We start from the raw sequence: 13,523 nt of genomic DNA on the forward strand, positions 1-13,523 counted from the left end.
GGATTACCGCATGGGAACATTGATAGACCGCTTCGAAGAGCATGATGGTCCCGTTCGGGGCATAGATTTTCACAAGACTCAGCCCCTCTTCGTTTCTGGAGGCGACGACTACAAGATTAAGGTCTGGTCGTATCAAACGCGCCGATGTCTATTTACCCTTAACGGTCACTTGGACTACGTTCGAACTGTTTTCTTCCACCACGAACTACCCTGGATTATTTCAAGTTCCGATGACCAAACAATTCGCATTTGGAACTGGCAGAACCGTTCGTTAAGTATGTGGCCTCTACGTTGGACATACATATATTTTTCTTGAGCAAGCACTGATATAGAAGCTAGTTTGCACAATGACCGGACACAACCACTATGCCATGTGCGCTCAATTCCACCCCAAAGAGGACTTGATTGTCTCTGCCTCATTGGATCAGTCTGTTAGAGTTTGGGACATTTCAGGTCTGCGGAAAAAGCACTCTGCGCCGACCTCATCGTTGAGTTTCGAGGATCAAATGGCTCGCGCAAATGCCAACCAAGCAGATATGTTCGGAAACACAGATGCTGTGGTTAAATTTGTTCTTGAGGGTCATGATAGAGGTGTAAACTGGGTGTCTTTCCACCCTACCTTGCCCTTAATCGTATCTGCAGGTGACGATCGATTGGTCAAACTTTGGAGAATGAGCGGTATGGTCTCTTATCTGGAAATTCTGTTCTGACTAATAGTACTAATATTTTTGGACAGACACCAAAGCATGGGAAGTTGACACATGCCGGGGCCACTTCCAGAATGCATCAGCATGTTTGTTCCATCCACATCAAGACCTCATTCTCTCTGTGGGCGAAGATAAGACTATCCGCGTCTGGGACCTAAATAAGCGGACTTCAGTGCAGTCCTTCAAACGTGATATGGATCGATTCTGGGTTATTGCTGCCCATCCGGAGATGAATCTCTTTGCTGCTGGCCATGATACGGGTGTGATGGTCTTCAAGTTAGAGAGAGAACGACCGGCGTCTGCTGTGTATCAAAACCAGCTCTTCTATATCACAAAGGAGAAGCATTTGCGATCTTATGACTTTAGCAAGAATGTCGAATCTCTTCCTATGCTATCTCTGAAAAAGCTAGGTAGCCCCTGGGTTCCACCACGGACCGTCTCCTATAACCCTGCAGAACGAGCGATTCTTGTCACGTCACCTACAGACGGCGGTACATACGAGCTTATTCATATCCCTAGGGATTCAACAGGCGCTATGGAGCCAACAAACATTAAACGAGGGCACGGAACATCGGCCGTATTCGTAGCACGCAATAGATTTGCAGTTTTCAACCAGTCTACTCAGCAGATTGACATCAAGGATTTAAGCAATTCAACGACGAAGACGATCAAACCTCCAAATGGGACAACCGATATTTACTTTGGCGGAACTGGTTCCCTCCTTCTGATCACACCCACAAAGGTTTTCCTGTTCGATATCCAACAAAAGAAGCAGCTTGCTGAGCTTACTGTCAGTGGTGTGAAGTATGTCGTCTGGTCTAATGATGGACTCTACGCTGCTCTCTTGAGCAAACATAATGTCACGATTGTTACGAAGACCCTGGAGCATGTCAGTACTCTGCATGAAACCATACGCATTAAAAGTGCTACATGGGATGACACAGGTGTACTTCTATACTCCACGCTGAACCACATCAAATACTCCCTTTTGAATGGGTAAGTTCAATCTAGCTATATTATACCTGAATGAAATTCTGACAAGGCCAGTGACAATGGTATCGTCCGCACTCTGGATTCCACGGTATACCTCGTTCGCGTCAGGGCAAGAAATGTTTATTGTCTTGACAGGACTGCGAAGCCGATAATACTTGAAATAGACCCGACCGAATATCGATTCAAGCTAGCCCTAATCAAAAGAAACTATGATGAAATGCTGCAAATCATCAAAACTTCCAGTCTTGTCGGGCAGAGTATTATTTCCTACCTGCAAAAGAAGGGATATCCGGAGATCGCTCTTCAGTTCGTCCAAGACCCTCAAACCCGCTTTGAACTTGCTCTCGAATGTGGTAATATCGATGTAGCTATAGACATGGCCAAACAACTGGAACTCCCTAAACTGTGGAGTCGTCTTGGTACCGAAGCGTTGTCCCATGGAAATCACCAGACTCTGGAAATGACATATCAGAAACAAAGGCTGTTTGATAAGCTGTCTTTCTTATATCTGGCAACAGGTGATAAAGAAAAGCTTATTCGCATGGCAAAAATCTCAGAGCACCGGGGAGATTTCACATCACAATTCCAGAATGCACTTTATTTGGGCGACGTGGAATCCCGGGTTCAGATGTTCAAGGAGATTGATCTACGTATGTTTCCTTTATTCCTCCCGCTATTGCCGCTTATCATGCTAACAACGTTCCAGTTCCTCTCGCATACTTGACCGCAAAATCTCACGGGCTCAACGAGGAAGCTGAGTCCATACTTGAATCCTGTGGTCTCACTGAAGATCAAATTACGCTACCTTCGTTTGGCGAACCAACAAAGCTTCCGCGAGTAATTGTTCCAACCTTCAAGTCGAACTGGCCGGTGAAAGTTGCATCTCATTCCTCATTTGAGAGGGCTCTGTTTGGGGAAGTGGGCGAAGATGTTGGCACACCAATTAATGGATACGAGCTGGGGGAAAATGAAGATATTGGAGGCTTTGGCGGTGACGTGATGGGCGACGAGCATGACGAGGAAGATGCTGCTGGGTGGGATATGGGTGATGAAATTAACGTTGAGGATGCGGTGGACTTTGTCAACGTCGAGAACGCTGAAGGCGGTGCCGGTACCAGTGAAGCAGATCTTTGGGCGCGAAACTCACCCCTTGCGGCTGACCATGTCGCTGCTGGATCCTTTGATACCGCAATGCAACTTCTCAACCGACAAGTTGGCGCAGTAAACTTCGAACCATTGAAACCACGTTTCCTAGAAATCTACCAAGCCACAAAAACCTACCTGCCCGCCACGGCTGGACTCCCTCCACTCGTCAACTATGTCCGAAGAACTGTTGAAGAATCAGATTTGCGAAATGTTCTTCCTATCATTCCCAGAGATCTTGAGTACGTTGCCAATGTCCATCTCCAAGAGGGTTATGCTGCAATGAAGTCCAATAGACTGGAAGATGGTGTGAATATATTCCGGCGCATTCTGCATACTCTCCTCGTCAACACAGTGTCTTCAGAGAGCGAAGTGGAGGAAGCCAAGAAGATCATCACTACTGCCCGGGAATATATTCTCGCCATGTCAATCGAACTCGAGCGTCGCGCAATCGGCACAGATACCCCAGAAAAGTTAAAACGGAGCCTCGAGCTCTCCGCGTATTTCACCATTCCGAAACTCCAAGTCGCACATCGCCAGTTTGCGCTTAGAGCAGCAATGAAACTCGCCTTCGCCAAGCAAAACTTCTCATCTGCGCTCAGTTTCGCCAACAGAATGATTGCCAACGGCGGGGTCGCCAAATTTCTTGATGAGGTTTGTACTGCCCCAACATTCAACATCACTTTTTTACCCTCACTCTCTCCTCCCTCCCATGCCCTTTACTAACAGAAACCCAAAAACTCAGGCCCGGAAAGTTAAAGCCCAATGCGAGCGCAGCCCGCAAGATAAGATCGATATTGAATTCGACCAGTTTGCCGAGTTCGACATCTGTGCAGCCTCCTTCACACCTATCTACAGTGGTTCGCCTAGCGTTACTTGTCCATACACTGGAGCCAAGTACCATGAGCAGTACAAAGGATCTGTATGTCGCGTTAGTCAGGTGACGGAGGTCGGTGCTCCGGCGAGTGGTTTGCGTCTATTTGTTTCTGGGAAGCCTTAGATTGTTAGATTGATTGATCCAGTAATTTTCCTTCTCTTCTTTAATTTTATTCTGGTAATTAATTTTTCCCCCATGTGATCTCTTTTTCTTTCATTTTGCTTCACTTTTTAGCTGTTGTCCGTTTGAACAAATGAACGCCGTGAAAAAGTAATTAAGGGGCGTGGTAATTTTTATCGTCTTTCATTCTTCAGTATGATTTCGACTTTGAATTTTTCAGGTTTTATTCTTAGCAGATTATGAAAAATGCCCCCTTTTTTCAATATTCCCTTTTTTCAATATTCCCGTTCTTCCTTTTATTTTATTTTTATTTTGATATAGCTACTGTGGCCAGATATTATACCCACCCTCACTTAACACATCCCGGGATAAACCCATAACCAATTATGTGTATCTAAGAGATGGACTTCATAAAAGTCTTCATATTGTATGTACAATGAAATTTATATAGGAGAATGTCTAAGATTACATGGGTGCAACGGTTTATCCCGTATTAACCCACCAAGTCGAAGTAAGTAGAGATTTTGACAACCATCAACATCCAAAATTATAAAACCGAGCATTCCCCCAGCCATATGCGTCAGATTCCTCCACACGAAATCAAAGCGGCATGCATACAGACTTTTTAACTGTCCATACTCATATATTTATAATATCCGCCTCATCCAATCCCACCCAATTTTAACCCCAATCAATCAATCAATCAATCAATCACACCTCCCATCCTTCCACCCAGTCCTCCACCTCTCCTCCCACTTCCTACAATCAAACTCCTTCTTCCCCAACTTACGATTAACTTCATTATGCGCCTCGCACATCCAGTTCCCAAACTCCGCCCTCGTTTTTAACCGGGGCTTATTCGCGCCACTGGGCTCGTTCATCCAGGTATGGAAATCTTCCGCACATACCCAACATGGGTATAGTTTTCCGAATAGCGTGAGGAAGCTGTGCATGTCATTTTGCTGCTGTGGGGTGGCGGTTTTTGGGTAGGTGGCTGTCATGCTGTGAAGGAGGGTCCAGGTGCTACGGCCTAGGGTTTCGACGTCGGGGGGACAGTCCGTGGGTAGGGCTATGGTGGAGGCTGCCGTTGTGGTTTGGTCTTGGGTGGTTGTCGTGGTGTTGGGGGTGTTGGGGTTGGAGGAAGAGGTGGCGGCGGATGATTGGGATTTTCCTTTCATGAGGGCGCGCCAGTCAGCGATGGAGACGCAGGTACGGCACCTGGAATTTTGTTAGTTTATTAGATTGACTAACCTTTTTTTAGAGCTGTTGTCAGGCGTATAAATGGTCGCATGTATGTGTAGAGTAGGCGGGATTCCGGGGTTGGGTAAGCCTCTTACTATGATGGGAAGCCCGGGCTACTTACGGCTTGCCGTCCTTATCTAGTATCATTCCTTTGGGCAGTTTCGCTTTCTCCTGGCCATCTTCTTGTTTGCTATCTGCCGTCACTGTGTGTTTTGTTTTTTTGGGGTGGTGTTTGCTCTCTTTTAGAGCTTCGATCTGCTCGGTCAATATCTCCGCCATGGAGAGATGTGGAATATTAAAAGTGACAGCAGACTTGGGAGGTGGTTAACGGATACGTTTAATACGTTGTCTGAAATGAGAAAATAGATTTGGCAATTCTTTATCGATGTAGGTTTAGTAATATCATTATCATATCCGGGTGAAGAAGAACGGAATATTTCTACTGCTATTTAAGACATCCTAATGTTCTCCGGCCATAAATAACTTGAGGAAATCCCGGGGATGGCTTGGCCGAAGCAAAACCCCACAATTAAACTCGGTTGCTCTTTGTTGCTAATAAACAAGTTACTTCTCAACATGCAGCAACTTCTATACACAGCGGCGGACAACAAAACTCTTCAGCGAAGGCGCCTTTTTCTTCCTCAAAAGATATGGCTTTATAAAAAGAAAATTCCGACCTGTGATAACTAAGAGTAAATACATCTCTCCACGCGTCGGTAATCGCCATCCTGACACGCTCTCGTCCCACCCTACTTTCTTCTTTTCCTGCTCGAATTGACCCCGCAAACTCGATTCGCATAACCCCTAATCATGGCCGATTCTGAGTCTGAATCCGAATCTCTATCCTCTACGGGGATACCTTCGGAAAATATTCTCGAAATGGGGCTGCGCGACACCGTCGCGGGCATATTCAAGAAGGGAAACATGGAGGATTTGACGGTGAAGCGTGTCCGCATCGCGGCTGAGAAAGCGCTGGATTTGGAGGAGGGCTTTTATAAGAATGATGCGGTTTGGAAGGCGAAGAGTGATTGGATCATTAAGCAGGAAGCGGTACGTAGTTGGCTGCTGCGACAATTTCATTCTTTATTGGTCCTTGCTTTGATACTCTATGAATATAAAATTCGTATTTCTATCAGTTCAATGCAGCATCTTTAATCTTTAAATATACTGACAAAAACGTGTGTAAAACTAAAGGAGAAACAAGAGGAACTGGCTGCTAGGAAAGAAGAGAAGAGGGAACAACCAGCATCTCCGGTGCCACCAAAACGAGTAGCTTCTCTGAAGAAACCCAGAGCATCCAAGCGTTCCGCGACGGGCGCCTCGCAACCATCGAGAAAGAGACGGCGAATTGTTACTCCATCGGAATCGGAAGAACTGTCATCCCCACCTAGTGAAGATAGCGAAGTGGAAGATGAAGATGAAGAAGCACCCAGATCACGAAAACAAGCCCCACTGGCAAAAGAGGCCTCAGGCCCAGAAAAACAGGCCCCCCAAACTGCACCACCAAAAAGAGACTCTTCGTCGGAACTTTCTGACGCACCAGACGAATCCAAGAAGTCCTCAGAACGAGAATTGTCGGAGGATGACACCTCCAGGAAGGAGCCTGACGACGCCAAACAAGACGCCTCCGAAAGCGAGCTGTCCGTACTCATCGACGACGAACCAGAACCCAAGACCAAACGGCGCAAGTCGTCAGAACCTTCGAAGGCGGGAAAATCCACCAAGCAGAAACCAAGCAGCAAATCCAAGAACAGCTCTAACGTCGATCCAGACCAGGAGGAAATCAAGAAGTTACAAGGCCAGCTCGCCAAGTGTGGGATTCGGAAGATGTGGTTTCGTGAATTGGCGCCGTACGATACGGCGAGAGCGAAGGTTAAGCATCTCCGTCAGATGCTGAAGGATGCCGGGATGGGAGGGCGGTTTTCGCTTGAGAAGGCAAAGGCGATCAGGGAGCAGAGGGAGTTGTTGGCTGATCTTGAGGTTGTACGTGAGGGTGCGAGGAGGTGGGGGACGAACATTTCTGATGAGGAAGCGGGTGAGGGGCGTCCGCGAAGACGGGTTGCGCGGGGATTTCAGGCTCTTAGCTTTCTTGGGGACGATGATGGTGAGGAGACAGATTGATGGGTGATAATCATTTTATCATTTGTCCCTTTTGGTTTTGGTGCGTAATGGGTTGACTGTTTTTTTTTCTCCTTTTCATTACGGATGGGAAATGATCCACGATATCCAGAGTTTCGTTCATGTTTGTAATGACGATGCTGTGTGGTGTATTGATTTTTCACATGTTGAATGTTGTATCATTATATCCTGAGGTTTGCCGGATAAAGAGGTCCCCTTAACCCTCTGCTATTCCATAGCATTAATTAATTTCTGGGATTTTCTGGAAATATTCCGTATTTACTCTGTCCTCATCTTGTTTTACTTCATTTGCACGGCTTTGCCCCCCCCCATGCGTTGGGCAACCAGACTGAAGACCGCGACCGAGGAGATGAAGAGGACCAGGTTGTAGAACTGTAGTTTGTTATACAAGTGAGGGGTCAGAAGGAACCTGAGTTTTATATATATATACGAATGTCTGATGTATAGAAGCAAGCATATCCACATACTGCGTTTCTGGAATACTCGTTTTCCTCAGCTTCTGTTCTGGATTCCACGAAGAGACGTCTAAGGTTGGGTAGATTGGCCTCATATTGGATGTGAGCAGGGTCTACAGAACATGTAGACAGGTGTCAGATTCAGCTTACCATCTTCAATCATTAAAAGCGAATAGAGTCGAGATATTTGGTGAAAGCCTTGTTAGCTCCAGTTGAGCTGTTCTGATCTGGGCATGAGAATGATGTCGTCTTCCTAAATAGTTATTTGTGTAAGTAGTTAACCAAGGTTGGTGGTTGAAGAAAGCACCCGCCAACACCAATAACAATCAACAACATCCGCTAGATACTGCACACAGCCAACCCTGACTCTGCTCCATTTAAATACTTATATCTGCTAACCTGCCAAGGGTGTCGTTAACATAGCCGTGCGTCTTTCTGCGTGTATCCAGACGCCAGCCCTTTAGTTTTACGGGGGCAACACGACCAATCAGCCACCACCCAAGAACTGTCTCTTCCCCGCTATCATCCCTTTCCTCCAGAGCTCACCCTACAGCCTTCAACCTTGCATTCCTGTACCAAGGGGCGACTTGGTCGCCGCTGAGCCCTGTCTGTGAAATGGCGGTCAATAGAATAAGAGGCGCCTTCACTGCGCCTAGGAAGGGAGAAACATTTGAGTTGAGATCTGGTCTTGTGTACGTTCGACCGACCATATATGAAAGTTGTTACCGAGATGAATGCTGATATTGCCTTCATAGATCTCAATATGCTTGGGAAAGGTATTTTACGTCTTGTACTCGAATGATGGGGTCTTATCAAATGATGCTCATACTACTGCAGGAAGGAATCCATACAAAAGACCATCATGGCCATGACCTTGGGCAAGGATGTGTCTGCCCTTTTCCCTGACGTGCTAAAAAACATTGCAACCTCTGATCTGGATCAGAAGAAACTTGTCTACCTTTATCTTATGTGAGTGCTGCCGGGTTTTTGGTCAACCTTCATCGTTGCTGTCATAGACAATGACGCCGCTGATTTGACAAATCTCCCTGTTTCAGGAATTATGCTAAATCACACCCCGATCTTTGCATCCTCGCCGTGAACACGTTCGTCCAAGACTCCGAAGACCCAAACCCTCTTATACGAGCGCTTGCGATACGCACAATGGGTTGTATTCGGGTGGATAAGATGGTCGACTACATGGAGGAGCCGCTGAGGAAAACACTACGCGACGAATCTCCCTACGTCCGTAAAACGGCTGCAATCTGCGTGGCTAAGCTATTCGACCTTAACCCGGCCCTCTGTTTAGAGAACGGCTTCTTAGAAAGTCTTCAAGAGATGATTGGAGATCCCAATCCCATGGTCGTGGCCAACTCCGTCACCGCCTTAGCAGAAATCAGCGACACGGCTCCCGAAACCAAAGCATTACAGATCACGCCAAATACGCTAAGAAAGATGCTTATGGCCTTGAATGAGTGCACGGAATGGGGCAGGGTCTCGGTGTTGAGCAGCCTGGCAGACTATAGGACGTCAGACGTGAAGGAGGCGGAAACTATTTGCGAACGGGTTGCGCCTCAGTTTCAACATATAAACGCCAGTGTAGTGCTTGCCGCTGTCAAGGTCGTATTTTTGCATATGAAGATCATTAATCCTGAAACCGCTCAGTCATACTTGAAGAAGATGGCTCCCCCTCTAGGTAAGCTCCAACAAAATGGCCAGGCTATGTTGGAAACAACCACTAAAGGAGTTTCCCACAATAGTGACTCTAGTCTCCTCCGCTCCTGAAGTTCAATACGTTGCTCTTCGAAATATCGACTTGCTCCTCCAGAGCAAACCAAACATCCTCGACAAGGAACTCCGGGTCTTCTTTTGCAAGTATAACGATCCACCTTATCTTAAATTTCAGAAACTAGACATTATGGTCCGGATCGCGAACGAGCGCAATGTAGATCAACTTCTTGCAGAATTGAAAGAATATGCCCTCGAGGTCGACATGGACTTTGTTCGACGTGCTGTCAGGGCCATTGGACAGACGGCTATCAAGATCGAAGCTGCTGCTGAGAAATGTGTTTCAACACTGCTTGACTTGATTAATACTAAAGTGAACTACGTCGTTCAGGAGGCCATTGTCGTTATCAAGGATATCTTCCGCAAATACCCTGGCTATGAGGGCATTATTCCTACTCTGTGTCAGTGTATCGACGAGCTTGACGAGCCTAATGCCAGAGGATCATTGATCTGGATTGTTGGAGAGTATGCTGAGAAAATTAGTAACGCTGGTGATATCCTTGCGGGCTTTGTTGATGGCTTTAATGAAGAGTTCACCCAAGTCTGTACTTCTCTTACTATTTATCTTTCACTCCTTGCATATCCAGCTAACTCTCTTGTTAGACACAACTGCAAATATTGACAGCTGTCGTTAAGCTATTCCTAAAACGACCGGATAAAGCTCAAGGCCTGGTGCAAAAGGTCCTTCAGGCTGCAACTGCTGAGAATGACAACCCAGATATTAGAGACCGGGCGTATGTGTATTGGCGACTGCTCTCGAATACGACGGACCCAAATGCTGCAAAGAATGTGGTTCTGTCAGAGAAACCTCCCATTGTTACCACTATCCAATCACTCTCTCCAGCCCTCCTCGACCAGCTTCTCACAGAACTATCGACACTCGCATCTGTCTATCACAAACCCCCAGAACAATTCGTAGGCGAAGGAAAATATGGCGCAGATGCCGTTCAAAAGGCAGCCATCGAGTACGTACCTCCTCTACTTAAACCAGTTATGTGTTTGCTTCTCGTATTTCATTTTACTGACGCTACACTCCAGAGAACAACTTCAAAACGCACGAGAAAACCCATTAGCGGCCGCTGCCGCTGCTGCTGCCGTATCCGGAACTGCGGCGCCAGCACAAATGCAAAGCAACCTGGAGAGTCTGCTGGATATTGACTTCGATGGAACGGCGCCTGCATCTGCCCAGAAGGAGCCGCCCAGCGGTATGTCTGGGCTCGAGGGGCTTGCTGGGACTCCCATCAGAGTCCATTCGCCCGCTTCTGGCGTAGGACCGCCGTCAAGCAACAACCTTGAGGATCTCATGGGGGTATTTGGAAGCGGGACGAATGCGGGCGCGGCGTTTGGCGGGGGTGCCGGTGCCGGGACGCAGAATGGCACAGGTAATAATGCAGATCTTTTGAATGGGTTTGCTGGGTTGGATCTTACTGGGTCTGCAAGCACACCTACCCCGACTGCGGCATCGGGGACCGGGACGGGGACTGCGACAACAACTAAGAGCAATCAAGATCTTTTGGATTTGTTTTAATGAATGGGATGGGATGGGAGTGGGAGTGGGAGTGGGGGGTTAGACATTATTTAACATACTTTTTTTGCTCTCTCTAGCTGTCCAAGTGTCGGAAGCATATTGTTGAGATAGACAGATGGATTATTTTACTTCATTCTTTATTTATGTGATATTGGGGCAGGTGATATGTTCTGGTATATACATATCTACTGACGAGATGGCATACCAGTTATAAGCTTAAAAACGGAGCATGTCCCAAAACACACACATACACTCACACACTCACACACTCACACACTCACACACTCACACACTCACACACATATATATATATATATAGAATAGTTATCTCTAAACACGGGAGCAAAATGTTAAATAGCCGTACCTAACACCATCGAATTTGGAATAAAAAGAGGTCGCTGTGCATTGTCCATTCCGTGGTTATTGATGCCAGGAGCGTTGAACCAAATCTGGTCTGTAATGTGTAGCTAATCTCCAACTAACTTACCCCACAATAGGCAACTCAACAACATCAAAATATCTTTATACTGAATATGTACCTGTGTTTATGTACTGCGCAACCAATCGACCACTACAGGTACATCTACAGCCCGCTCCCCTATTTTTCATCCTACCCACAAGATATCCCACTGAACCCTTTCTAATCCCCTATGTCTGCATCAGGGGGCTCATCCAAACACCCCTCCCACTCCCTTCCACCCTCCTCCCTCCCCCGCACCCCACCGATCCGATCCCAGTCCGAATCTCAATCTCACTCCCAGTCCCCCTCCTCTGCCTCCTCCTACATATCCTATCCGATTACTCATGTTGTTTCGGGAATTTATAGACGCCTAACAGAGCCCACCCCACCACGACCTGCCTCGAAAAAGCCTCCTCTGGACCCTATGAGTGTATCCGAAGTTTATAACCCCCCAATTCGCACGGCGTCCCCCTTCCAACCCCCTCCCTTAACCCCCTTAACACTCAAGGCCGCTGGAGGTGCCTCTCACATTCTCCTCGCACAGTCCTTAGCAGAGGAAATCCGGTTGCTGGTCCCTCCCCGCCTGCAGTTGCTGGACACTTGGCAGCTTGCCTATAGCCTGGATAGAGACGGGTCAAGTTTGGCAACTCTGTATGAGAAGTGTAAGGCATTTGCGAGCAGAAGTCAGAAAGCGGGCTATGTACTTGTTGTGAAGGATTCGTCGTCCGGGCCGGGGCTGGGTGGGAATGGTGGGAAAGGTACAAAGGGTGCAGGAGGCAGTAGAGCTTCAGCTGCTGGTGGCGGAGCTCTCTTTGGCGCTTATCTTACAGATCCCCCGCATCCTGCTTCACATTATTATGGGACAGGAGAATGTTTCCTTTGGCGGGCTAGTGTGTTGCCCTCTACTCCCATGATATACATGCGCACCACGGCTGCGACTACGACGACTAAAACGGACGACGGGAGGGGGAAGGGAAAAGATATTACTACCAGTGGAGTCCCGGAAAATATCGAACATTCATCGAATAGTGGGAATGTTGATTTGGACCTGGTGGGGTTACCCTTGCCCCCCAGCGCGGATACGACACAGTTACGGGGCAGGAGTACGACGTTAAGAGGTGAGAAGCGCAATGGTGAGAAACATACAATTCATGATTGTAGTGTCCTTTCCGGACGTCAAGAGGGCTTGTCACTCCATAACGATAGTCGTGACTCCACCAGTGCCAGTGCCAGTGCCAGTAAAAGAAGGGATGAGGATGGCAGTTGCAGCAGACACGGGGTGGACTTGCTCTCCCCAGCTCAGTTGCATAGTGCGTCTTTTGGTACAATTGGCAATGGTCATGCTGGAGCTGGTGGTCAACAATGTGCGCCGACTAACCTTTCAACAGGCAATAGCCGAAGCGGAAGCGGGGCCACGTCACCGGAGCGGATACGGTTCAAGGCGTTCCCATATAGCGGGGTCAATGATTATATGATGTTCTGTGAGACGGGGTTTTTGAGTGTTGGGGGCGGGTAAGTCTTATTTATCTCTTCGTTTCCCCCTCCTCTGCTTTCGTGGCTCCTATATGTCCACACTCCCCTTTGGAGAGAAAAAGGGGATGAAAAGGTAGATGCAATTGAGGCTTTGAAAGAGGAAATAGGTAACTGACTCTACCCTCTGTTCCTCTGATGTGCAATGTTTTAGAGATGGGCACTATGGGCTTTGGCTAGACGACTCGTTCGAGAAGGGCGTTAGCCACTCATGTCCGACATTTGGTAACGAGCCATTGAGCGACGAAGGGACGAAATTTGACGTCTTAGGCGTGGAGATATGGTATCTTGGGTCTTAAAGAGGGTGGGAAAATCAAGAAAAGTAGGAAATTTATTTAACATTCTTTTCCTTGTAGTTACTGAAAAGGAGTTTGCATTTTCCTGGTCATGAATCACCCACCTCGTCCATGAATTTTAAGTTGTGTGTATATAGGGACGTCATTGAGCTGGTTTGCTTATATTCCTTTCCATAATTATTGTAGTCAGTTTTAACAAATTCTGAGAAAAACGACTTAGCTTCTGATTATTATTATTATTATTAGTG

General features: G+C 47.2%; 6 protein-coding genes across 6 annotated transcripts; 4 read left to right on the plus strand and 2 right to left on the minus strand.

Moving 5' to 3' along the window:
- Positions 1-10: 10 nt before the first annotated feature.
- PADG_04241 (coatomer subunit alpha) lies at positions 11-3,843 on the plus strand (the record flags this gene model as incomplete). Its single annotated transcript, XM_010761076.1, has 6 exons — positions 11-275; positions 340-678; positions 737-1,703; positions 1,755-2,350; positions 2,407-3,497; positions 3,589-3,843. The coding sequence occupies 6 exons, from the start codon at positions 11-13 to the stop codon at positions 3,841-3,843; spliced, it is 3,513 nt and encodes a 1,170-aa protein (XP_010759378.1).
- Positions 3,844-4,547: 704 nt separating this feature from the next.
- PADG_04242 (flavin-linked sulfhydryl oxidase) lies at positions 4,548-5,361 on the minus strand (the record flags this gene model as incomplete). The annotated part of the gene is made up of 2 exons (XM_010761474.1): positions 4,548-5,058; positions 5,204-5,361. 2 exons carry the CDS (start codon positions 5,359-5,361, stop codon positions 4,548-4,550), a joined length of 669 nt encoding a protein of 222 aa, XP_010759776.1.
- Positions 5,362-5,892: 531 nt separating this feature from the next.
- Positions 5,893-7,203, plus strand: PADG_04243 (uncharacterized protein; the record flags this gene model as incomplete). The annotated part of the gene is made up of 2 exons (XM_010761077.1): positions 5,893-6,132; positions 6,277-7,203. The coding sequence occupies 2 exons, from the start codon at positions 5,893-5,895 to the stop codon at positions 7,201-7,203; spliced, it is 1,167 nt and encodes a 388-aa protein (XP_010759379.1).
- Positions 7,204-7,500: 297 nt separating this feature from the next.
- Positions 7,501-7,771, minus strand: PADG_11727 (uncharacterized protein; the record flags this gene model as incomplete). The annotated part of the gene is made up of 2 exons (XM_010761653.1): positions 7,501-7,593; positions 7,652-7,771. 2 exons carry the CDS (start codon positions 7,769-7,771, stop codon positions 7,501-7,503), a joined length of 213 nt encoding a protein of 70 aa, XP_010759955.1.
- A 520-nt stretch (positions 7,772-8,291) lies between these two features.
- PADG_11728 (uncharacterized protein) lies at positions 8,292-10,989 on the plus strand (the record flags this gene model as incomplete). The annotated part of the gene is made up of 7 exons (XM_010761654.1): positions 8,292-8,368; positions 8,432-8,452; positions 8,514-8,645; positions 8,732-9,369; positions 9,434-10,002; positions 10,065-10,426; positions 10,500-10,989. 7 exons carry the CDS (start codon positions 8,292-8,294, stop codon positions 10,987-10,989), a joined length of 2,289 nt encoding a protein of 762 aa, XP_010759956.1.
- A 650-nt stretch (positions 10,990-11,639) lies between these two features.
- Positions 11,640-13,278, plus strand: PADG_11729 (uncharacterized protein; the record flags this gene model as incomplete). The annotated part of the gene is made up of 2 exons (XM_010761655.1): positions 11,640-12,961; positions 13,134-13,278. The coding sequence occupies 2 exons, from the start codon at positions 11,640-11,642 to the stop codon at positions 13,276-13,278; spliced, it is 1,467 nt and encodes a 488-aa protein (XP_010759957.1).
- Positions 13,279-13,523: the final 245 nt, after the last annotated feature.

This window comes from Paracoccidioides brasiliensis, assembly GCF_000150735.1.
Source record: "Paracoccidioides brasiliensis Pb18 unplaced genomic scaffold supercont2.4, whole genome shotgun sequence".
Classification (NCBI taxonomy): domain Eukaryota; kingdom Fungi; phylum Ascomycota; class Eurotiomycetes; order Onygenales; family Ajellomycetaceae; genus Paracoccidioides; species Paracoccidioides brasiliensis.